This window comes from Mustela lutreola, chromosome 2 (assembly GCF_030435805.1).
Source record: "Mustela lutreola isolate mMusLut2 chromosome 2, mMusLut2.pri, whole genome shotgun sequence".
Classification (NCBI taxonomy): domain Eukaryota; kingdom Metazoa; phylum Chordata; class Mammalia; order Carnivora; family Mustelidae; genus Mustela; species Mustela lutreola.
The window spans coordinates 55,258,384-55,284,234 of NC_081291.1; the positions used below are offsets into that span (position 1 = coordinate 55,258,384).

General features: G+C 43.7%; 1 protein-coding gene and 1 long non-coding RNA gene across 4 annotated transcripts in view; one reads left to right on the top strand and one right to left on the bottom strand.

Annotated features, from left to right (window-relative positions):
* Positions 1-3,189: 3,189 nt before the first annotated feature.
* On the bottom strand, positions 3,190-7,022 carry LOC131824252 (uncharacterized). The gene is made up of 2 exons (XR_009350809.1): positions 6,861-7,022; positions 3,190-3,856 (listed from the first exon to the last, which is right to left on the bottom strand). It is a non-coding gene; the product is annotated as an uncharacterized LOC131824252 (long non-coding RNA).
* Positions 7,023-7,070: 48 nt separating this feature from the next.
* Positions 7,071-25,851, top strand: part of RBSN (rabenosyn, RAB effector) — a 29,379-nt gene continuing 10,598 nt past the window's right edge. Inside the window, exons 1-8 of one of the 3 annotated variants that reach the window (XM_059161824.1) lie at positions 7,071-7,215; positions 9,401-9,721; positions 13,868-14,008; positions 19,141-19,241; positions 20,177-20,222; positions 20,337-20,498; positions 22,337-22,578; positions 24,658-24,728. In XM_059161824.1, coding sequence (XP_059017807.1) covers positions 9,574-9,721; positions 13,868-14,008; positions 19,141-19,241; positions 20,177-20,222; positions 20,337-20,498; positions 22,337-22,578; positions 24,658-24,728 — 911 coding nt within the window. In that variant the 5' untranslated portion in view covers positions 7,071-7,215; positions 9,401-9,573. Of the gene's footprint in view, positions 7,216-9,400; positions 9,722-11,235; positions 11,261-13,867; positions 14,009-19,140; positions 19,242-20,176; positions 20,223-20,336; positions 20,499-22,336; positions 22,579-24,657; positions 24,729-25,851 lie in introns of those variants that run through there. The other 2 variants (XM_059161825.1, XM_059161826.1) reach the window with 2 other exon arrangements.

Sequence of the window (25,851 nt, forward strand, 5' to 3'; positions counted from 1 at the left end):
TAGTACAACTATTGGGTAGTGTCTGTGTCTCTCCACTAGAATATTGACTCCATGAAGATAAGAATCACTGTCTGGTTTATTCCTCAGGCTTCCATGTAGGTAGGTGTGTAATACAGAGTTTGTTGAATGAATTTAAAATTGCAAGTGTAAACCAACTGCTGAGTTAATACATTTTAAACTGAGTCACAAATCTAATGTGCTAGATGTTCTACACACCAGACTCTCTTAAATGCCCCCAATACTTAAAATACCACATATAGGGGCACCTGGGTGGCTCAGTAGGTTCAAGTGTCTGCCTTCAGCTCAGGTCGTGATCCCAGAGTCCTAGGGTCGAGCCTCAGCAGGAAGCCTGCTTCTCTCTCTCCCACTCCCCCTGCTTGTGTTCTTTCTCTCGCTGTCTGTCAAATACATAAAATCTTTTTTAAAAAATACTACATATACATGGATTATTTCAAATCTCGGTTGGAATGGGGATAACTTCTCAACTGGCCAAGCACACTTATATCTGGAGATGGAGGTCAGAAGGATGAGATCTGAAGCTGCAGATAAGTAGTGTGACTTTACTTTTGAACAAAGGACCATGCTGAGGCTTCCCCCTCCTCCCTGGGCCCGGGACACCTGTGTGGGTTGTGGGCAGCACAGGGGATGGATTGAAAGGGAGCACAAATCTAGTCCCTGCCTCACTCACCAAGTGCAGGGCTCGCGTGCTGGCATAGGGCTCCTCTGTTGAAGGTAGGGGCTCTCTCCCATTTACCAAATGCCCCTATGGCTGGTGGTGGCCCTACTTTGTCAAAGGAGATGCCAGCACGCAACCTATAGATTGGGTGGCCTTGCCACTCACTTGCCCTCAAGCCAAGAGATCCACATGGATCCTACTTTTCAAGTCTGTGTGGGTGTCACTACTGCCCATCCCCCACTTCTCTCGGGTCCATGAACATAGTGACTACTTGAGTCTCTTTCGCATTCCCATCTGGCAGTGCTGTGGCTCTCAGATGTTTCCATGACTCCAGATTGGATCCTTGTACCTCCTAGGATACCGCCTGACTCAGCTTGACACAAGTGCCCAGGCATCTGAACGACAGCTCTGTTCCCTTTTCTTTATTTAACAAACATTTACATAGTCTTTCCTATGTGCCAGGCACCATTCTAGCACATTTAACCCTCCAAACCAGGAGGGGGTTACTATTATCCCAGTTCACTGATGAGGAAACTGAAGCTCAAAGAATTTAAGTGGCCTGCTTGGGATCACACAGTTACATGGCTGGGATTAAAACCTGGAATCCGTGCTTATAAGTATCATGCTTTGCTACCTCTTAACTTTTTCCTTGTCCTTCTTTTCTCCCTCTTTCCATACTTGCTTTCCTTTCTTCCTTCCTCTTCCTTCCCTCTTTTCATTCTTCCATTCTCTGCTGCTCCCCTTACTGACCCCAAGCAGGTCCCACCAATTCCTCATGGACACTTGCCCAACTTCACACACTCTGCAAATTCTGCAGACCAGGCCTTGCTTCCCATGGCCCTGACACTTCTTCCCTGGTTACCCTCATCTCCCTGTGCCAGCAGGCGAGGCGTGACCCCCAGCAGGCGAGGCGTGCCCCCCTCCCTGTGCCAGCAGGTGAGGCATACCCCGCCTCCCCCGCCCTGCCTGCTCACCGCCGCAGTGGCAGTTGGCAGAGGCCTGCAGAACTGGGGCCTGCGCCAGCCTGGAGGGAAGCCAGATCTTTGGGGAGTTATGTGACGTGCTCCCCACTTTGCCCTGATGTATGCTTACAGCATCATGATTTCCCTTTCCTGCGCAGGGATTTCAATGTGATGCCAAGACGCCTTGTGTGGGTAGACTTCGATGATAATGGGCCAGAAAGAGAGAGACAGAGAGAGAACTATCAGGTGGAAGGCAAAGGTGAAGACTGCCAGATTCCACCCTTAGAAGCAGCACCCTGTGGTGCTGGGAACAATGTTTTAAGCATGAATGAACTTTCCTAAGTCACTCAAAGGACACGTGCTCTTCCCCATGATCATGCCTTTGCATACACTGTTCCCCTAGCCTGGAAGCCTCTTCATGATCATCTTTCCCTCAGGGCTCTGAGCACGTGTTGCTGCCTCTGGGAACCCTCCCTGAATTCCCTGAATTTCCATGGGGAAATTTCATCAGGCTCCCCTTTGATGCCAGAGCATCTGAGCACATGTGCAACACTTCTCTCTCTATATATATAAATATATATATATGCAATAAATATATATATGTACACACACATATCTGTGTATATATGTATGTATATGTGCATATATGTATGTATATGTGTATATACATATGTATACATACACATGTGTATATGTATATACATACATACATATATATATATATATATATATATATATATTTTTTTTTTTAACTGCCGTATGAGTGTTTGTATCCTATGCCAGCTATGGGCTCCTTCAAGACCGAGAGACCATCCTGCCTTATTCTTCTCACATCCTCTGTCTCTATGTCTGGTACAAGTTTGGTGCCTGGAAGATGCCAAGAGATGCAGGAAGGCCCAGAGACCAGGCCTTCGCAGAGAGAGAAAAAGTGAAGGTTGCCACCTAATCTCTCTGTGCTGCGGATTCCTCACTTTATTTATTTATTTTTTAAAAAGATTTTATTTATTTATTTTACAGAGAGAAATCACAAGTAGATGGAGAGGCAGGCAGAGAGAGAGAGAGAAAGAGGGAAGCAGGCTCCCTGCTGAGCAGAGAGCCCGATGCGGGGCCCGATCCCAGGACCCTGAGATCATGACCTGAGCCGAAGGCAGCGGCTTAACCCACTGAGCCACCCAGGCGCCCCTCTCACTTTATTTTTTAAAGAAGATTTTATTTATTTATTTGTCAGACAGAGAGAGAGCACAAGTAAGGGGAGCAGGAGAGGGAGAGGAGAATCAGACTCCCCGCTGGGCAGGGAGCCAGATATGGGGCTCTGATCCCAGGACCCTGGGATCATGACCTGAGCCAAAAGCAGATGTTTAACCGACTGATTCACCCAGGCATGCCAGATTCCTTTCTTTAAAAATGGGAATGATATTAGTTGGTACTGCATGGAATCATATGAAAATTCAACAAATCCCCAGATGTTAAGTGCTTGGACGATGACTGGTGCATGTGATCACTCTGTAAATATTAGCCACTGTTATTACCGAAATGGAAATAGTAATAGAGTTACCCAAATGATTTATTTATTTAATCAGAGAGAGAGAGAGAGACTGAGCAGCAGGCAGTGGGAAAAGCAGGCTCCTTGCTGAGCAAGGAGCCAAGTGCAGGACTCGATCCCAGGACTTTGGGATCTTGACCTGAGCCTAAGGCAGATGATTAACCAGCTGAACCACCCAGGCACCCCTACCCAAAGGATTTAAATAATGAAAATGGTTTTGATACACTGTAAAGCGTACAAGAAGTTCTTTAACATTATCACCCTTAAAAATAGCAATAGAACTGTAGTGGCTGATCTATCATGACTTCCGGAATTAAATCACAAGCTTCAGACCACATTGCCACTGCTTTTTTGAGCAAGTGAAATGGTGAATGTGACACTGGCTTTTGTAAATGGTACAATGATAGGCAAAATCACAATGGTTTAATAAGAGGTCTATCGCCTGACCCCAAACATAGTCTTGCCTGTAAGAGCGGGCTGTTCTGAGACTTATCTGCCTCCAGACACTTAATCTGGTGTTTTCACTCCCTCAGGCCTGGCTTCCAGGACCCAAGACAGAGGCCAGCAACAGAGAGGCAGAGCTTGGTCTTCTGTTTTGCTTCTGAGAGGTTGGCAGGGTCTCTTCCTTGTCTCTGTCAATGCACAAAGGGAAACCACTGTCCATTCCTGCCAATCCTGTAAAGTTCAAAAAATTGGTCATCAGGTTGAGAAAAGTAGCAGAGCTTTGTAGCAGAGCTTTCCAAGTCTTTGGAACTCATTTTATCTGTACAGGTGAAGAAACTGAAGCCAAGAGAGGAGAAGGGAACTGTCCAAAGTCACAAAGTAAGGTGTGGCCAGGACTAGGACCTAGGCCTCTGGACCCTTAGCTCCCTGGTCTTTCACTGGGCACTGCCTTCCACTCCATGCTCTCCCTACTGGGAGCCTTGTGTCCTTAAATAGAAGGTGCTGGAGGCCCAGTGCTTATGACACTAACAGAAGCAGTGCTCTTGTTCAGAGTCAGTGTTAAAGGTGTACACACACACACACAAACTCTCACTGCCACATACACATATCTCACTCAATATTCATAATCCTATGAAGTGGAAACTCTTATTTTCTTTTTAAAAAATATTTTATTTGTTGGGGCGCCTGGGTGGCTCAACGGGTTGAGGCCTCTGCCTTCAGCTCGGGTCGTGATCCCACGGTCCTGGGATCGAGCCCCGCATCAGGCTCTCTGCTCAGCAGGGAATCTGCTTCCCTTCCTCTCTCTCTGCCTGCCTTTCTGCCTACTTGTGATCTCTGTCTTTCAAATAAATAAATAAATAAAATCTTAAAAAAAATTTTTTTTTACTTGTTTATTTGACAGAGAGAGAGCACAAGCAGGGGGGAGTGGCAGGCAGAGAACAAGGGAGAAGCAGTTTCCCCACGGAGCAGGGAGCCAGATACAGGACTTGATCCCAGGACCCCAGGATCATGACCTGAGCCGAAGCCAGATGCCTAACTGACTGAGCCACCCAGATGCCCAGGAAAACTATTATTTTTCATCCCATTTTACAGGTGGTGATACCAGGAGGCAAAGGAGTCAAGTAATACTTCTGACCCCAAAACTCAGGATCCTCCTATCATGCTCTGCAGCTTTTCTTCTGGAGCCCAGGACATTGCTGGATGCCAGCCGTTGTGCAGGGCACAAAGCAAATTGCTTCCCGGGACTGGGATGAAGTTTTGTGCCTATATACCCTGCGTTAACCAGCACAGTGCAGGGCACAGAGTAGGTGCTGAGTGATCATCCTGTATTTTTTTAAAAATTGAGGTATAATTGACATATATTTCATTATGTATACATTATATATTACATACATTTCACATACAACAAAATAATTTGAGTTTGCATATATTATAAAATGATCATCACAGTAAGTCTATTTAACAAATGTCCCCTTATATGGTCATAAAATATTTTTTCTTGTGATGAGAACTGTTAAGATCTACTCTTTTTAGCAACTTTCAGATATGCAAGACAATATTATTAGCTATAGTCACCATTATTTATTTTATGACTGGAAGTTTGTACCTTTCGACACCCTTCACCCACTTCACCCCCTCCCTCCCCACACACTTCTGGCAACCACCAATTTGTTCTCTTTATCTATGAGCTTGGTTTTAGTTTTTGTGTGTTTAGAATCTACATGTAAGTGAGGTCATACTGATGAGGGAGCAGGAGGCTGGCTGAGGACAAAGCAAAAGCTGGCGCCTTGCACCCCCTCTTCACCCGCTCCCCTCCATATGTGTAGCATTCCTCAGGCACCCCTGACTGCCATAAAATGATAAATAGTTAACTTGCAGAGATCACAGTCCTGCAAGGCAGGAGTCTCCCTTGGTTTGCAAATGTCCTTGAGATTTACAACAAAGAAGTTACCTTATCAATAGCCCAATTTCCAAAGACACAGAACTCAGTTCCTCAAGCCCTAATGTCACCCTCCCCTCCATAAAAAACCGAAGGAGGCGGAGGTAGAAGGAAAAGTAAATAAAGTTAAATTTCTTCTAAACCTAAATCTCACTCACGAGGACGCTTGAGAGCAGGAATGTAACATTCCACCAGGAGACTCCCAATTGTCTTTATGTTAGTGCCTCATTAGAGGGAAAGTGGCCTTGGCTTGATAGTAACCAGGCCTTCAATATCTTGATAGTATTCTTTGCTCCAATAGCCCTTCTGAACACCCCTTTGTCCTCACCTACCCAACTCCTGTGTATATAACCAGCCACTCCTCACAGCCCGGGGCAGCAGCTCTTCCTGTCTACAGATCCTGTCCCCGTGCTTTAATAAACCACCATTTTGCACCAAAGATGTCTTAAGAATTCTTTCTTTAGTCGTCAGCTCCGAACCTCACCCCACCGAACCTGACTTAGGTTCTGGGACTTCATCAATACGGTATTTGTCTTTCTCTGACTTATCGCACTTAGCATAAAGCCTTCAAGGTCTATCCATGCTTTTGCAAATGGCAAGCTTTTATTCTTTTTTTAAATGGCTGACTAATATTCCACATATCCTTTATTCATCCATTGATGGACATTTAGGATGTTTCCATATCTTGGCTATTGTAAATAATACTCCAAAGAACATGGTGGGAATGGTAATGATGGTGCATATACCTTTTCAAGTTAGTGTTTTCACTTTATTTGGCAAAATACCCATAAACTGAAATTGCTGGATGGGAGGTTAGTTCTATTTTTAATTTTTCGAGGACGCTCCATACTCTTTTTCATAGTGGCTACATCAATTTACTTTCCTACCCACAGTGCACAAGGGTTCACTTTTCTCTATATCCTCAACATCAAGTCATTTCTTGTGTTTTCAATAAGAGCTATTCTAACAGGTGTCAGGTGATAGCTCATGGTGGTTTTGATTTGCATTTGAAAGTGCCACAGGTTTCCCACAGATTTGACCAAACTCTATACCCTCTATACCTTCCGTCCCTGTCCCCAGTCTCATGTGGTTCTATTCTGGCTCTTTACACATCCTCAAAGTCTCCTGAATATTCCTTTTATCTCTAGCTCTCCGGAACTTTAACTGACCCCATTTCATCAGAATCGCAGTTGAGAGTCGGGGAGGAAGTGTTGAACATCCCCCCAGCTCCGCCCCCTCACCCATCGCACACGTTGGCCAAAAGCTAAAGAATCTCAGGCTTTAGTTTTCCCATACCTACAACGCGGTGGAGAGCAAGGGGCTGACTTTACTTGTGGATCGAAAGCAGCTGGGATGGGAACACCTTGCCAAATTACCGAGTCCCATCACATCGGTTCTTACAGCGCCTGCGCAGAAGCCGCCGGCCGCCTTGCATTGTTGGAACCCACCTCGGCCTCAATGCTCCCTCGAAGATTCGGCGCTCGACAGGCATCTGTCCGCCTGTCTTCCGGTTTCGGTGCCGCGCAGGCGCGCCTGCCGAGCGTCGAGCGGTAGATGGAGATGGCGGACGGTGCTGAGTGAGGGACCGCAAAGGCCCAGAGCTTGGGCCGGAGGACCCGACAGGCCTACGTGCCAGTGGGAGCGCGGCCGGGTACAGAGGGCCGGGCAGGGCCTGAGGGGCGAGAGCGCGGCTCCCCCGAGGAACAGAGACGGGCGGGCGGTGCGGGTGTTGGATGTGTGTGGTTGTGGTGGGTGTGACGTGCGTGGTGGGAGATGTGGCTTTTGGGCCGCGAGTTTCGCCTTTTTGTGCCTGCGACGATTAGGCTCTGTTTGGTTGTGTGGTTAGGCGGGGCGTGCATAGTTGTGTTTGGTTCTGCAGCTGAGGGTGGGTGGGCGGTTTGTCTCCCTAGTGCTTGTGTTTGGTTCCCTGGTTGTTTGAGGTTGAGACGTTCGGGTCCCAGTTTGTGTGGAGTTGTTTGCAGCGTTTGGTGTGGCGTCTGTGCGATGTGTGAAGTTGTCATGCCCGCTCTATGGGGTCGAGTCTTATGTTGTGTGTGGTTATGCGACGTGCGCATAATGATATTGAATTATGTGGCGGGTGTTGTGTGCGGTCGAGTCGATGAGGAGTGAGATTGTGGGCTGTGTAGTGTATGCGGCATGAAGTCGGGTAGCATTCATGCTGGGTGTATAATTTCAGGATATGTAGATTTTATGTTTAATTTTTACGTGGTGTAAGAAGTGAGGGGCTTGCGTACGTTATGGTTGTGGGGTCTGGCCTCGTGGTTTCTAGTACATTTCTTTGGTTTGTGTTGTGTTTGGTTATGTGATTTTAGAGTTCGGTGACGCATTCATTCATTCTTGAGGCTTTATTGCCTTTCTTCGTAGTAGGTGCCAGGGAATGTGCTAGACCCTGGGGATAATGTAGTGGGGAAAACGCACATAGTTTCTTCCCTTATAGAGCTTAGAGTCTTATATACTTAGTTATTTTATGTATTTGTGGTTATAAATTGATGTAAGTGCCCTGAAGGAAGTGCAGGAGCTGTCCCAAGGTAGAATGCTTCAAGTAAGAGGCATTTCCTTGAGGAAGTAAGGTTGGGTTGACATGTGAAGGGTGTGTGTGTGTGTGTGTGTGTGTGTGTGTTTGATCTGTGGTTGTTATGGTGAATGTATGGGAAGGAAGGGGGCTTTCAGAGTCAGGGCATCTGAGGAACCACTGGCTGGAGTGGGAACTGAAGCCACTATTTCAGTGACTGGAAAAGGGACTGAGATCTGTGTGTATGTAGATTCTTAGAGGGAAAAAAAAAAAAAAAAAAAAAAAAAACCAAACAGGGTCCTGGCATTTCATTTGTTTATTTTCTGGGTCACAGCTGCCCTTCTGCTTTGAGGACCAGGCAGTCCCTCTTCACAGGCCTCTAATCAGTTCCATGCAAAGCTGAGGGTAATTTATTTCCTCTTACTCTCTCCTGTGGTTTGTGACCTCAGGATCTTGGGGAGAAATTTCTCTGCTTTTGTGGAATGGTTTTGTCTGGGTTCTCCCTCTGACTGGGAGTTTTTCTGTGGTGACATTGGAAGTGACTTTGCCATGGCCCAGTAAAAGTAGAAATGTAACTTATTAAGCCCTGAATTGTTTAAGCACCAAATCCTTTTGTTTTTGAAGCAGTGGAAACATTAGGCTTGTTGTCCAACTGTCATTTATTGGCTCATAAAACCCAGTAAATCTATTATAGAGAAAGTACAAATATAAAACACAAAGTAGATTTTTCTTTTTACCACTGGGTTTCTAACGCTCCTCTTTAGACAAAGGTTGGGATTTTTGTTTGGTTTGGTTTTGGTTTTACTTTTGTTTTTTAAGGCGGATACTATTTCTTTTTCTATTTGCATTTTTGATATAGGTGTAAGAGCTCAGTATATATGTGGTTGAATAGATGACCAAGGTGAAGAGGGAAAAATTTCTGTGTATTCGTAAGTACTTCAGACATTTCCCTAGTGACTAAAATGGCATACAAATTATGAAGTTGGACCAGTTGGAGTGAATGTGAGAGAATTGCCTTGGTACTGTTTGCTTTTGAAGTTCAGTTTTCTTATCTTCAGAAATCAGTGCTCCGTACTTCATTGAGTTGCCACTGTCCAGTGGTGTTCTCAGATATTTAAAGGTTTTGTGTTTTGGTGTAAGGATTTGAGAAAATCCAGTTTTGTATTATCAAACTTGTAGGGAACAAACATTAAGTAATCTTGTTGAACTGTGAAAAGAACAAAGAAAATTCTCAATTGCTGCTAATTTGCTTGAATTGGTTTTTTTTTTTTTTTTTTTCTTCTCCCCTTCTTTCCTGTTCCAGAGCTTCTCCTACTCCACAGAGGAAATCTTATCCAGGGCCATGATACCACTTCCCCATCATCTGTGTACTGCTTGGTTAAGCTAATGCTGTGAGAGCCCTGGTCCCTTGGGGAGGAATCAAGCTGACTCCTGGCATGAGGCCCCTGCCTTGCAGGGGTTGAAAGGGACACTGCTATGGCTTCTTTGGATGACCCTGGGGAAGTGAGGGAGGGCTTCCTTTGCCCTTTGTGCCTGAAGAACCTGCAGTCTTTCTATCAGCTTCAGTCACATTATGAGGAAGAGCACTCTGGGGAAGACCGTGATGTCAAAGGGCAAATTAAAAGTAAGAGGCAAGAACTTTTTGCTTATCCTATTCTGTTACTGGGAGAGTTAACTCATGGGATGGTTTCATTAACTTCCATGATGCCACCAGAACATAATAAACAATAGAAAACTGATAATAATAACAGTGAACATATATGAACATGTATCTTATGTTTACCATGTGCCAGGCATTGTTCAAAGCCTTCCTATGAATAAACTTCATTTAATTATAGCAATAACTGTTGGACTGTGAGACATATTTTACTCATGAGGGTATAGTCACAGAGAAATTAGATAAGTTGCCTGAAGTCACACAGTGAGGCAGGGTCTAACTTTGAACCTAGTAAATGTAATTCTTATGCTTTGCTCTCTCTTGCTACACTGAATTATCTAATTGCCAGCCTCTAAGAATTTGAAGAATTTGAAGAATCCTTTCCTTTGCTCTGAAAGTGGAGGCACATTGTACACCCATTTCCCTGTCACAAATTCAAGCCTTCTGCCATTCTTCCTTCTTCACTGTACGTTGTCCTCTGCGACCCAGAAAAAGGAAGGTCATAGTTGAAAAGCAAGGAGAAATAATCCAAAAAGTTAAACTTGGTTTTTGAGCTTCCCAGGCCTCAGGTCATAGAGAGAAGCGGAATGATTTTTTTCAAAGCAATTTTAACATACATAGTGATCATTTCTGAAACTTCGGATTCTAACTCTTAAATATGATGCCACTTCTCTGGAACTCACTTTCACCTGCTTCTCCCAGCATTTCTGAAGGCAATGAGGTTAAAAAGGTCTGGAAGTATATTCACAATTCTGTGTTGAGTGAGAGAGGAAGGGAGGATCATGTATTTCTAAGTGGAATTTGGCCTCCACACATGTGAGTCACATGCCCCTGTAATCAAATAGTCCCACTCCATGTCTCACTTTTCAGTTCAGAAAAAATTGTCGAAACCATTAAAATTTATGACCTCTGTCCAGAAACATGACAAAGTCAAATATTTTCAAAATCCTGAGGTCTGTGGTAAATGAGGTGGCTTCTGTCTGGAGAGGCTGGAGGAGAGAGCCCAAACTATTAGAAGGCCTCCCTCCCAAAATGTTTTGCATTTTCTAGTTTTCAGAGTTTTTTCATAAATATTATTTCTTTTGATTCTTAGAGAAACTCTGCAAGAAGGTGGTTGGTTTCATTCTGCAGAGAAAAAGTGAAGCTCAGAAATGTTGAGTGACTTATCCAAGGTCACATAGGAATTGGCAGAGCTAGGCCTTGACCCCAGGTCTTCTGTCACCTCTGAGTCTAGTGCTGCTCTTTCCACTTGGCATCACAGATGATACCAGACCCTGTGTTCCAATCACAGTTTGTTCTACAGCTAGAATGCAAACTGATGATCTAGGTTTCCTTGGACAGCTGAAGGACCTCTGTGATTTTTAGTTCTCGTCCAGCCTGAGTGTGAGCTGAACTGAGTCATATACTGTGATGTCACTAAAGACTTTGATGCTAGTGGGTACACAGGTTAGACAATGTCTTCCAACTTCCTGTGGTTCCCTGTTTATTAGAGGAAAAATGTTTAAGGTAACTTAGGGAGTAATAGCTGTGGGAATCCACTTAAAGAATAATAGAGTATAAATTTTATGAGTTGTGAAAAAAACTTGAAAGGATTTTCTTGTGTTTTTCCCTCTGTTTTTCCCCCACTATGCCTCAGAAGAACTAAGAAATTGAGTTAAACATTCCTTTAGTCTAATGATCATTTGTCTAGTCAGGAAGGAAGTCTTGCTTGTGTGGGAGTTTTCTTTGTTTCAGAATCAGGAAAGTTTTAAAGATTGACATCAAAGATTTTTAAAAAGTCCTTTAAAAAGCAGGTCATGTCTTCATTTGTCTTTTGGTTTTTAGAAATTTTGTGACATTGCTGGTTTTGTCAAATGAAATGTTGAAGCCAAAAGAGCAAACCTTGGTATCAGGTTTTGGAGGCAGTTTAAGAACGAAAGTATAGGGGCATCTGGGTGGCTTGGTGGGTTAAAGCCTCTGCCTTTGGCTTGGGTCATGATCCCAGGGTCCTGGGATCGAACCCCACATCGGGCTCTCTGCTCGGCAGGGAGCCTGCTTCCCCCTTTCTCTGCCTGCCTCTCTGCCTACTTGTGATCTCTCTCTCTGTCAAAAAAATAAATAAATAAAATCTAAAAAAAAAAAAACAAAAAAAAAACGAAAGTATAGATTTGTCATTAGTAGAAGGTGGTCAGTGAGTTTGGGCCGCAGCCCTGGTTTAGCTTCAGTTTAGCACTTGCGCAGTAAGTCTAAGAAAGGGTGGTTGAAAATTGGCTTTTGCTTTGTGTTTTTTTGTTGTTGTTATTTTTTTTTCTGCTTTGTGGTTTTAAAAACATATGGGATTGTTCTTAATTGGCCCCTCTTGAAGTGCTACTCCTGGGAAGGTTGCCAGAGTGTTCTTCTGTCCTCATAAAGTGGTTAAATGGCATGGACTGCCTGTTTAACCCGACACAGTTTAGTCTTGTTTGCAAAAATGAATTAGTGAATGCCAACTCCAGTTTCTTGTTTGCTTATCCTTTGTTTACATCAGGAAGTTTTCTCTCCCATGTTGTTAAGAGAGTTACTTGAATGCATTTTAGATGGTGTCCTTTAGTTCTGGTGGATGGTATTTTTTCCAGTGGGAGAAAGGCATCTCAGAGTAGCCGTTAGCAGTTTCCCCCTCTGCCTGCCAGCCCCTCCATATCTGCATTCCCCAGGTTTTTGAAAAGCTTTGGTAGTGTTCTTAATGTTATTCAGGTGACAGAGCACTTCAAAATTGTGGGAACTCCATGAAGTATTGATCTATTAAATCTAAAAGAATTGTATTTTGTATTAAATCTGATATTTTTGGGGCAGCTGGGTGGCTTAGTTGGTTTAGTGTCTTCCTGTGGGTCAGGTCATGATCCCAGGGTCCAGGGATTGAGCCCCACATTGAGCTCTCTGCTCAGCGAGGAGCCTGCTTCTCCTCCCTCTGCTCCTCCCCCTCCTTGTGCTCTCTCTGTCAAATAAATAAATAAAATCCTTAAAAAAGTAAGTAAAATAAACCTAATATTTTCTTCTAGATTCTAGGTACAGAAAGGGATAATTACCCCAAATTTAAGAACCTTAATGAGAGCAACATAGAATAAAGAATTTTTTTCCCCACAAGTTGACTGCTGTTCCTTTTTAACAAACAGCAGGTCCTTTCACCTCAGCACAGGTGGCAAAAGCCCTGTTCTGCAGAGGCATAGTTTTGATTTACGCTGGCTGGGAAGAGCTGGGGTTCTCATTTTAAACAGGTGAGGTTTCCACTTGTAGCCCTGTTGCCTTATAAGCTCTGTGATCTGGGGTGCAGCAAGTTTTCCCCCTCTTTATGTCATGTCCTCATTTATAAGTAGGGATACTACCTGCCTCTGAGTGTGAGCACACATTTGCCAGTTTTTGAAAGCACTTTGTTTTGTGCCCAGCACATGCAAAGAATCAATTCAGGAAGCATTTATTGTCTCTTCTTACGAAGTCTGGTTCCCTTTGTGTTATGTTGAAGGTGTTATAACTGTTTCTTGAAACTCTTTGTCGGTATCCTCACATACGCATTCAGTAAAGAGGAGGGGAAGAAGAACTCTGTGTATAGCTAACTATTATGGGGAACACTAGCCCAGGGATATTGGTTTGGTTGAATCCCATCCTGGAAGTAAACAAAAAAGTATTTACTTGTGAGTCCATAGGGTAAATAAATACTGTAGAATTTAATTTTTAAAAAACTTTAAGTAAGATATAGTTTACACATGAGTTTTTATGTGTACAATTCAGTGAGTTTTGAAAAATGTATATACCCATGTAACCACCTCCACAGTTAAGATCTAGGAAAAAAAACATTTCCATTGCCTTGGTCCCTTCATTGAATTTGATTTTATACTTTAATTGGGCTCTTAAATTTGGCAATGAGTAATAATTTAGCTGTATATTTGGCTACATAAATCAACTTACTGCTACTACTGACTTGTAAATGAATGCTCTGTGGTATTTGTAGTACTGTGGCCTCATTATTGTAATTTTATTTGGGATCCAGAATTTTTAAATAAAGTATAGTCATTTCATCAGCTCTTGTATTTTGAGATTTCTTCTGACTTTTTACTAGGTGTTTATGGATTCATTTATGGTTTTGTTTCATTTTTCAAGGTCTTGTCCAGAAGGCTAAGAAAGCCAAGAACAGGCTGCTGAAACGAGAAGGAGATGACCGAGCAGAATCAGGGACACAAGGATATGAGTCTTTCAGTTATGGAGGGGTTGACCCTTACATGTGGGAACCCCAGGAATTAGGTAAGAAGTTCTGTTCATTCATTCAACAAATGTTTGCATGTCTATATGTTCTCATTGATACATTTTTTAAAAGATTTATTTATTTGTCAGAGAGAGAGAGAGCACGAGCAGAGGGAGTGGTAAGCAGAGGGAGAGTAGACTCCCTGTAGAGCAGGAGCCTGATGGGGGACTTGGTCATGACCTGAGCTGAAGGCAGATGCTTAACCAACTGAGCCACCCAGGTGTCCTAGTTCTTGGTGATGTTTTAAGAGTTAGCTGAGAAAAAAAAAAGTGGGGTTGGGGGTGCCTGGATGGCTTAGTCAATTAAGTGTCCAACTCTTGGTTTTGGCTCAGGTCATGGTCTCACACAGATCATGCGATTGAGCCCTGTTTCCAGGCTCTGCACTAAGTGGGAGTTTGCTTGAAGATCCTCTCCCTCTGCCCCTCCCCCCAATCACATGCTCACTCTGTTGCTCTAAAATAAATAAATCTTTTTAAAAAAGTCAGCTTAGGCATCAGTAACCAGAATGGTCTAAGTTTCTCATGGACCTTATGTCCCAGAAGGGGGCAAAAATGGATCAGAATGAGCTAAGCATCTGCTTTGTGTTAGGCAGTGCATTAACTGTTTTACATGGATACTCATTTAATCCTCATGGCACTGGTTGGGGACCTGCTTTGAGTCAAACCGCTAAGAAACTACAGAACCGAGATGGGCGTCTAGGTGTTTGACATCAGCCCAGGCAGAGACTCCATTGACTAGGCTGTTTCTTCTCACATGGGATATTATTTACCTAGGGAGGCATTCACTGATTTATTTGTGCAACAGAATTTTCTGAAACACATTATTATGATACCATCGCCTACTTTCAAAATAATCATAATGGGGCGCCTGGATGGCTCAGTCAGTTAAGCATGTGCCTTTGGCTCAGGTCACGATTTTAGGGTCCTGGGATAGAGCCCCACATTGGGCTCTCTACTCAGCAGGGAGTCTGCTTCTCCCTCTCCCTTTCCCTCTGTGCTTTCCCTTTCTCTTTCTCTCAAATAAATAAATAAAATCCTTTTTTTAAAAAATCATCTTTGTGGGGTAATGAAAATGTTCTAAGATTGACTTTGATGATGGTTGTACAACTCTGAATATGCTAAAAATCTTGAAATTTGTATGCTTTAAGTGGTGGATTGTATGTTTGTGAATAATATCTCAATAGAGGTATTATCAAAAATGCCACATGAATTTGAGCTAGCTAATTTTACATGTCCTTTAACTGTTGTATGATAACAAAACTTAATTTTCTTTTCTGTCCATGCAGTGGATAAATGTTTTTCTCCTGAGGCTTTATTATACTTTCATATTCATTATCTTTTGCATCTTTCACAAAAGTTTCATGAGGTGGAATGGGTCATGATGCTCGTTCCCATTTACAGATGAGGAAACAGGCACTAAGAAGAATTGATATTGGGACACCTGGGTGGCTCAGTTGGTTAAGCAGCTGCCTTCGGCTCAGGTCATGATCCCAGCGTCCTGGGATCGAGTCCCACATCGGGATCCTTGCTCCGCAGGGAGCCTGCTTTTCCCTCTGACTCTGCCTTCCACTCTGACTGCCTGTGCTCGCTCTCGCTCTCTCTCTCTCTGACAAATAAATAAATAAAATCTAAAAAAAAAAAAAGAATTGATATTTACGCAGAGTCAGCTACCATATTCTTCTTATAGGGCCACAATGGTCTTTTTGGATGAGAACAATCTTAGAACTGCACTATCTGATAAGATAGGCACCAACTAGAGCCCCTGGGTGTCTCAGTGGGTTAAGCCTCTGCTTTCGGGTCAGGTCATGATCCCAGGGTCCTGGGATTGAGCCCCGCACTGGGTTCTCTGCTCAGCAGGGAGCCTGCTCCCTGCCCCTTCTGCCTACTTGTGATCTCTGTCTATCAAATAAATAAATATAATCTTAAAAAATAAAAAAGATAGACACTAACTATATGTGGCTATTTAAATTTAAGTAAATTAAAATTAAATAAAATCAAAAGTAATTTCCTCAATCATACACTAGCCATATTTCAAGTGCTCAACCTATACCTGTGGCTGATGCCTACCATATTGGAGAGTGGAAACATTTTCATCATAACAGGAGAAAATGGCTTTAAAAATAACACTATAGGGGGTCACCTGGGTGGCTCAGTGGGTTAAGCCTCTGCCTTCGGCTTAGGGCATGATCTCAGGGTCCTGGGATGGAGCCCCACATCAGGCTCTCCACTCAGCAGGGAGCCTGCTTCCCTCTCTCTATCTGCCTGCCTCTCTGCCTACTTGTGATCTCCCTCTCTCTGTCAAGCAAATAAATAAAATCTTTAAAAAAATAAAAATAAAAATAACACTATAGGGATGCCTGGGTAGCTCACTTGGTAAGTGTCTGCCTTCAGCTCTTGTCATGATGCCAGGGTCCTGGGATTGAGCCCCTCATTGAGTCCCCTCTCTGACAAATAAATCTTAAACAAACAAACAAACAAACCACTGTATATGGGGTGCCTGGGTGGCTTCACTGGTTAAACATCTGCCTTTGATTCAGGTCATGATTGGCTCAGGGTCCTGGGATCGAGCCCTGCATTGGGCTCTCAGCTCAGTGGGGAGTCTGCTTCTTCCTCTCACTTCCCTTCTGTACTCTCTTTCTCTCAAATAAATAAATAAATCTTTTGAAAAAAGAAAAAAACATGGTATAATGTAACATTGTTAATTATACTTTAGTAAGAAAAATAGTAAAATTAAATAAAAATTTAAGAAATTTTCAAATCAGGGCTCCTGGCTAGTTCAATCGAATGAGTGTGTGACTTGTGATCTCAGGATTGTGAGTTCGAGCACTTTTTTGGGTGTAGAGTTACTTAAAATTAACAAAAAATTGACAAAAAAATTTCAAATGAGTATGTTGTACACCTGAAATTAATAAAGCATGTGCTAGTTTACATATAGTAATGAGTTACATATGAAAGTCAGTTTGAAACATGAAGGAGAAATTTCAGGCATGTGAATTCTTATTAGCTTTTTTTTTTTTTTTTAAGATTTTATTTATTTATTTGACAGAGAGAGATCACAAGTAGGCAGAAAAGCAGGAAGAGAGAGAGAGAGGAGGAAGCCGACTCCCTGCAGAGCAGAGAGCCCAATGCGGGACTCGATCCCAGAACCCTGAGATCATGACCTGAGCCGAAGGCAGCGGCTTAACCCACTGAGCCACCCAGGCGCCCTCTTATTAGCTTTTTGAGAGCCTGCCTCATGATTGCCAGTGTTAAATTATCAGAGCAATTTTCTGATTAACTCACCAGTTTCAGTAACTGGAGGAAGTTACAATTGTGGAAGGTCAAGTGAATGGCAAATTTTAAAAGTTAAGATCTGTGGTCATGCTGGGGTGCCTAGGTGGCTTAATTGGTTAATTAAGCACCTGCTTTTGGTGTTAATCCTGGCATCCTGGGATTAAGCCCCATGTCGGGCTCTCTGCTCAGGGGGTCTGCTTCTCTCTATGACTGCCCCTCTGCCTGTTTGTGTACTCGAGATCCATCTCTCTCTGTCAAATAAATAAAATCTTAAAAAAAAAAAATCTATGGTCACGCCTAAGAATTTGAAACTAAAATGTAGATGTTAGAGAGTATGGTTAGGGGAGAAAAGAGCAAGGATAATGCAGAGTGTAATATGTGAGAAGCTCCAGGGGGTGCACAACTTATAGGTGAACAGGCCATGCTTGGGAAGAGAAAGTGGTCTGGGTGCTGGGGTGGGGGCTGGTGTTTTGGAAGAGGGGATATTTCAGTGATGCTGAAACAACAAGCGTTTTGGTGCCATTTGTGTAAGAAGTTTTGTCCTGGATCTTTGCTGCTGTGCTGATCAAGGTATCAGTTTAACCAGCTCTTCCAGTGACATCCATTAGCATTTACCTTTTGGGGGCTATTTTGAGAAGTTCTGTTTTTATTTTGATGCAAAACCATACCAACTTTGGAAAGCACAGAAAAGTGTGAGAGATGTTTAAAAATTGCCCATAATGTTACTGTCCTTTTTACCAAAAATTCATGTGCCAGTATTCTAAGGACTTCATAAATTTTTAATCCTCGTAACAACCTTGTGGAGTAGGTACTACTGTTATCCCTATTTTGTAGATGAGTACTCCCAAGTGACACAAACATTAAAGAACTTGTTCAAGGTCACACAGTATATGGCAAAATTGAAATTTGAGCACAGGCAGGCTCCAGTCCAGGCTTTCCTCCTCCATTCTCTGAGGTCTCTGGTATTGAGCTTTGTGGCCTCCAAAGTAACCATGGTCAACATTTTAGCAAATTTGTTTCCATTTGCTTGTCTTTGAATTTTTAGTAAGACTTTAAACTCCTTGAATTTCTACTTGGGTTTAAAATTCATTGAAGAGGCACCTGGGTGGCTCAGTTGGTTGGGCATCTGCCTTCGGCTCAGGTCATGATCTCAGGGTCCTCGGACTGAGCCCCATGTTGGGCTCCCTGCTTGGTGGGGAGCCTGCTTTTCCCTCTATTCCCTGCTTGTGCTCTCTCTCGCTACCTCTGTCTCTCCATCTCTCTCTCAAATAAATAAAACCTTAAAATAAATAAACAAACAGACAAAATAAATAAATAAATAAAATTCATCGAGTATAGGGGCACCTGGGTGGCTCAGTTGGTTAAGTGTTCAGCTCTTGTTTTCGGCTCAGATCATGATCTCAGGGTCCTGGGACTGAGCCCCATGTTGGGCTCTGTGCTCAGTGCAGAGTCTGCTTGGGATTCTGTCTCCCTCTCCTTCTGTTCCTCCCCAGTTCTTGCACTCTCTGTCTCTTTCTTAAATAAATAAATGAATAAATACAATATTAAAACTATACAAAGTCATCTTTAAAAAATAAAATACAGGGGCGCCTGGGTGGCTCAGTGGGTTAAAGCCTCTGCCTTCAGCTCGGGTCATGGTCCCAGGGTCCTTGGATCAAGCCTCATGTCTGGCTCTCTGCTCAGCAGGGAGCCTGCTTCCTCTTCTCTCTCTGCCTGCCTCTCTGTCTACTTGTGATCTCAGTCTGTCAAATAAATAAATAAAATCTTAAAATAAAGTTCATTGAGGATAAGCAGCAAGGGAGAGGGGCTGTCTCAGAGAAACGACATGTCGTTTGTCTCCTCATTTTCTGTCCTTCTAGGTGCTGTGAGAAGCCATCTTTCTGACTTCAAAAAACACCGAGCTGCCAGAATTGACCACTATGTTGTTGAAGTCAATAAATTAATAATCAGGTTAGAGAAGGTAAATTTTGTTGTTTTAAAACTTTTTTTTACTGCAAGTATAAATTGGGAGAAAAAAAAGTTGTATTTCTGCAGTTTGTATCACGTGTGTTGTATGTATTTGATGCTGGCAGAGAAATGCCCCACCTTAAGCCCACCTAGAGAGGCACAGACAGTGGTAGACATGGTAGACAGTTGTAGCCTGAGCTGGTTTTACTGTAGGAGATGGCCCAGGTTCACAGACTTACCACACATCCAGCTTTCCTTTTCCTTCCTCTGAAGCCCACTTGGCTGCTAGAAAACCTTTCTATCTTCAAATTATTTCCTCTCTTGGGTGTCCAAAGTATAGTCATGCAGTGGGGCCTGTGTTTACTCAATAACAAACAGAAGCTGGTGACAGGGTCTTTGAGGGGTACTCATCCATGGTCAGCATTCAGTGTGGGAACATCTGGATTGGGCCTTCTTGTCCTGTGGTACCAGAGTGTGTCTTCAATACCCACAATCACTCCATTCTACTTTGACCCTAGAAATGCTTGTTGTGTATAACCTGGATTGTATGGTGGGTGTGGTAGCAACTGTGGGTATAGTTCTTGATGCGTACTTTGTAAGGCAGAAATAAATTGCCAGTTTCATGGTCCGGGAGGACCATGGAGAATCAGGAGTTCCCCATTGCTTTCAGTTGCCACACCTATCAGATCCTTGCTACCCCTGGTTCTTGCTTAAATGGAGAACTGACACTAAAAAGTGGGAATCAGATCATGGGGAAGGGAGATGCCTTCTAGATGCAAAGCTAATACTCTGTCCAATGGGAGGTTGCTTTCGTGACTTGGTGGGGTTGGGGATGACAGAAGAGACTTAAAAAATGAAGACGTATGAATTCCTGCTTGATGCTTCTTGCCTCTGAAAAGTTTGACATCACCTGTTTAATTCCATTTGGCACTGTTTTCTCCTTGTCAGCTCACTGCCTTTGATAGAACAAATACCGAGTCCGCTAAGATACGAGGTAACTCTAGAATTTTGCTCACATTTATTCTATTTATCTTTCTCCCTGACCAAACCTCTTTTTCAAATGGCTAGTTTTTCTGTTTGCTTGATTTTTGTTTTGTTCTTCCCAAAGCAATAGAAAAGTCCGTGGTGCCTTGGGTCAACGACCAGGATGTCCCTTTCTGTCCAGACTGTGGGAATAAGTTCAGCATCCGTAACCGCCGCCACCATTGCCGCCTTTGTGGGTCTATTATGTGCAAGAAATGTATGGAGCTCATCAGCCTCCCTTTTGCAAGTAGGTAACATGGATGCAGGGCCCTGGACCCTGATCTTCTTGTGACTAGTTTGCTTGCTGATCACTATTGGGTGACTTTTTTAATGTTTTTGTTTAAGTGAATGTCCCAAGGGGTCTTCATTCATTTATTGATTCCATGAGGCCTGCTATAGGTAGTGGTGGGTAACAAGGGCTGGCAAACTTTTCCTGTAAAAGAGCAGATAGTAAGTATTTTAAGCTTTATGTGCTACAGATGGTTTCTATGACATTTCTTCTTCCTTTTTTAAACAATCTTTTAAAATAACCTTTGAAAAAGGTTTTAAACAACCTTTTAAAAACCATATTTATCTCTAGGGCCATACAAAAGCAGGCTGGAGTTGGTTTACAGGTCATGTTTGCCCACCTATGGATTATAAGGCATTGTCCATTCCTGCAAAAGGTCTAGCATCTAGCAGAGGATACAGACTTACAAATAATTGCTTTATAAAGAGATAAGTACTGTGAGAGAAGTTGCATCAGACACCCAGGAGAGCTGACCAAATCATTGTCAGCTCTGCTTGGAAGTGGCAGCTGAGGCTTTGAGAGGAGACTATAAGAAAGAGTCTTAGAAAATGAGCAGCAGGCTAGTCCTTTCCTTTGAAATAAAAGTCACACTTTATTGTCATATAGAACAGACTGTAACATCATAATATGAGAGACACTGAGTGCTGAAGGAATCAAGAGTGTGGATGCTCAGGTTTGGGAGGTGATGTTTGAGAAGAGCCTAAAAGACAGCCAGGATTTCAAAGAGGTAGGGCAGGAGAGATCCTGGGTAGAGTGCAGAGTAGGAGCGAAGCTGTGGGAGGGTCCTGGGGGAAGATTGGTAGATGAGCAGGATAGAATAGTTGGGGGAGTGTAGAGGACATGTTTGAGAATTATGCAGATGGTGACTACAAGGTTAGGTGGAACCAGAGGGTCTAAAACTTTGAGTCTTATGTGGTTAAAAGTTGCTAAACGTTATCTCATGGGCTTTAGGCCAATTCTCGGATATTTGGGGTAGTTTCGCAGTCCTGAGGAGTTTTGCTGACTCTGTTTTTGCTGTTGGCTACAGATCATCTGGACAACATGGGATAGAAGGAGGTGCTTCCTCTGTCCAGTTCTGACATCCAGCAGGCACACATTACCTTGATAACCTTCCCTTTCTCCCTGAGACTGACTTTCTGTCTTACCTGAGACTTCATAAGCAATGCTTTTGAAACACTATTCACTTTTCTTATCTTGCTAATTAACATCTACTGGGCCGCTGCTGTGGGATAGCCCTGTTGGTTATATTGGGGTACAAGTATGAATAAGACAGTTCCTACCCTCCCAGAGTCACAGATTCATAGAGCAGCTCTGGGTATACGAAGAATTATTATACAGGGAGAAAAGCAGAAAGTGCTCCAAGAGGGATGACATGGTAGGACCTGATAGGAAGAGCATATTGTTTTTGCCTCAAGGAATAGAGTAGGGCTTCTGGAAGCTGAGCTTTGGAAGGGGTAGGAGTCAGATGTTTGGGAGTGGGGAAGTCTATCAGGATAGTCTGGGCAGAAAGTAGATTGTGTTGGGTCAGGTTAGGAATGGGCCTCAGAGCCTCAAGGAGAGACCTTCCTTGGCTGTCTGTCTTGTTCCTGGCTGGCAGTGGGAGTCCTTCCCACCAGAGCCTGACCTTGGGAAAGCAAAGGTGTGGTGCTTCTTGCCCATAGACACAGCCTGGATCAGTGCCTATGGCCCCTCCTCTGTTATCTGGATCAGCTCCTGTGGCCTCCCCTCTGTTGTGAGCAGTGGGGTGATTGGAGGCTGCAGGCTCACTGCCAACTGTCTTGTGTTGTGCTTTACAGACAAGCTCACCAGTGCCAGCAAAGATTCCCTGAGCACCCACACCAGCCCCAGCCAGTCACCTAACAGTGTCCATGGCTCCCGCCGGGGCAGTATCAGCAGCGTGAGCAGTGTAAGCTCTGTCCTGGATGAAAAGGATGACGACCGGATCCGCTGCTGTACACACTGCAAGGACACGCTGCTTAAGAGAGAGCAGCAGATTGATGAGAAGGAGCACACCCCCGACATTGTAAAGCTCTATGAGGTGACTCACTGTGCGTGGTCCTGGGTCTGATTCGAGATGCAGATTTGCCTGTTGATTTTGTACACGCCTGCATATTTTGGAGAATGCTTTGGGAAGTCATTCCTTTGAATCATTTTTAGTTTCTGCTAAAGGGCCTTGGTATGGTTTCCTAGCCAGGGTCATGGGTGATTCACAGAGTCATCCTGGGTATGCTGCAGTAACCTTGTTCCATCACCCTTCCTTGCCCACTTGAAAGCAGGAGGTTGGAGACTTTGGTGGCCCAGGGGCAAAAGGAGGAAGGATGGTTGCCATGCTGTGTGGACAGGGTTTGTGGGTGAGGGGTAGTGGAGCTGGAGCAGATATGAACAGTGGGCCAGAAGAGTCCTGAGAAACTCACTTGGGAGCTTCAGGCATTATAGGTTTGAGTGACTGCCCATGGGCAGAGAGCTTCCCTTTTAAGTTCATTCAAATGCCTCTGCTGTCATTACCACCAGCAATCCCAAAACACTTTCAGTAGATGCACACTTTGAAAGAGAGGAACATATGCCATGCAAAAACAGGATTCAGAGTCAGGCAGGGCATGAGTCTGCCTTAGTCTCCCAGTGGCCAGGGGGACCTGCAGGCTGAGAAGGATTAGCCAGCTGGAGGTTTCATAGGCAGGTGACTGGAGATGGGAAGGGGAAATAAGCTTGGCGGAGGTAGCAGCTCGTGTAGAACCCTGAACAGAAGAGCGCCCAGGCCTTCCTCCACTTCCAGTGGGGCCACATCTTGATAAAGTCATCCCAAATTGAAAACATCAGAAGTCAGAAGTACTTTAATACACCAAACCCCCCAGTGTGGGAGCCTGGCCTACACTAACCATGTTGGGAACACTGACATGGGCCTGCGGTTGGGCAGAATCCGCTAACACAAATCTGTTTGATCACAAAGTGCCGAGAATATCATGTAACTTACTGGATACTGTGCTGAAAGTGAAAAAAAGTTGTAGGAGTACAGGATGGCTGTAAGGGTATTGGTGGCTGACCCTGTGATCACGTGGCCTGGAGCTGTGGCCGCTGACACTGCCCAGCATCATGGGAAAGTGTACTGCATGTCGCTAGCCTGGGTAAAGAGCCATACTCAAAGTTCCAAGTACGGTTTCTGCATTCGCCCATCACTTTTGCACTGTTTTGAAGTTGAAAAATCATGAACTCTAACCATTGTTAAGTTGGGGACCATCTGTATATTTGTCTATTGATCACTGAGTGGTCACTCTTAGCAGATCTGTGGGTCATAATGGCCGCATTTCTGGAATCACCACAAAAATACTTAGACTACTAGAAATGGTGTTAATGAAACCCTGCCCTGAGCTACAGATGTAGCCATTATCCATCCTAAGTATGGAGTTCATGACTTGATAACTCATTTTTATAAATAGCCACCCTGTTTTTTCCTTCCTTCACTTCTTTTTTAAAGGTTTTATTTATTTATTTGACAAAGCACAAACGGGGGAGTGGGAGAGAGAGAAGCAGGCTCTCTGCTGAGTAGGGAGTCCAATCCAGGCCTTGATCCCAGGACCCTGGGATCATGACCTGAGCCAAAGGCAGATGTTTAAGCAACTGAGCCACCCAGGCATACCCTCCTTCCTTCATTTTTGAAGTGAGCCCTGGCAATGCCTTTTGCTAGTATCTTTCATCACCTGGCAGAGAAAGAATGTAGCGACCAATTCCTTTCCTCTGCTTTGGTAAACTCATTGGCTTGTGTCCTGGAAGGCTTTGCTCCCGGCAAAAACATCCTGTCAAAAGTTCTGCCCTCACTTCTTTCCTTCCTACAAGATTTACTGCTTGTAAAGGAGGTCTGTAAATCAGGAAATTGATAACAACAATAAAAATGAATAAGAAAACACTGCATATTTCCAACTATACATTAAAAAAAATATTTTTTTTAAAGTAGACTCCACTCCCAATGTGGGGCTTGAACTCAAAATCCTGAGACTAATATTTGCGTGCTCTGAGCCAGCAGGCACCCTGGAAATTGTACATTTTAAATACATCTCTATTGATGCAGCATAACTTGTTTGTACCTTGAGAGCACCACTCACATCTTTTGTTTTGTCCTCAGAAATTACGACTTTGCATGGAGAAAGTTGACCAAAAAGCTCCTGAATACATCAGGATGGCAGCATCATTAAAGTAAGCTATTCCTCTGTTTTTCTAACTCAGTGATGACTGGGTACTTTTAGCATAGTTCCTCAGTAGCTGAAAATTACAATCTTAGTTCTGGCTGCTTTCCTTCTATAACCAGCTGTGGGGAATCTTTGTCATGTTTGTATTTCTGTGTGGCACGTGTTACAGTCCTCGGTAGCCATGTTCAAGGGACCCCAGTTGTGATGGAGCAGGCTGGGGAGGGGCCTCAAGACAGTAGGCACTGGAGGTGAGCAGGGACAGTGCGCCTGGTGTGCTGCCTCGGAGAATACTGCTTCAGGCTGGCACCAGGCATCAGGGCTTAGAGCAGGCATTTCCTTTAGAGCACTGGTTGACACACTTTGGCCCATGGGCCAAAACTAGCCTGCCACCTGTTTCTTTTTTTAACTAAGACCTAATTTACACACCAAAAAATTAATAATAATTTATGCACCCTTTTCATGTGTACAGGTCAGTGGTTCCTCACAGAGTCATAAGACCATCATCACTGTCCAAACCATTTTTATCATCCAGAGAAAGCCCACCCCTGTTAGTAGTCACAGCATATTTCCCTCTCCCTGGCAACCACTGGTCTGCTTTCTGTCTATGGACGTGCCTCTTTGGGACATTTCGTATAAATACATAATTCTTCTTGTCTGGCTTCTTTCACATAGTGTAGTATTTTCAACATTCATCCTTGTGGCCCTACGTGTTAGGGTTCCATTCCACTCATGCAAATGCATTGTATGGATACACAACATTTTGTGTACCTGTTAGTCTGTTGATGAACATTTGGATTTTTCCACTTCTGGCCATTGGATTTATCCACTTCAGTGAATATTCCTGTAAAAGGTTTTTGTGGACGTATAATTCTATTTCATTTGGGTTTCTACCTAGGTGTAGAGTCGCTGGGTCATATGGCAATTCTAGGTTTTAAACTTCTTGAGGCCCTGCCAGACTGTTTTCCAAGACGACTACACCACTTTACATTTCTGCCAGCAATGCATGTGCTTTTCAGTTTCTCCATATCCTTGCCAACGCTTGTTATAGCTTTTTCAAAAAAAAGATTTAACTTATTTATTGGAGAGAATGAGACAGAGATAATGAGAGAGGACAGGAGCAGGGAGAAGCA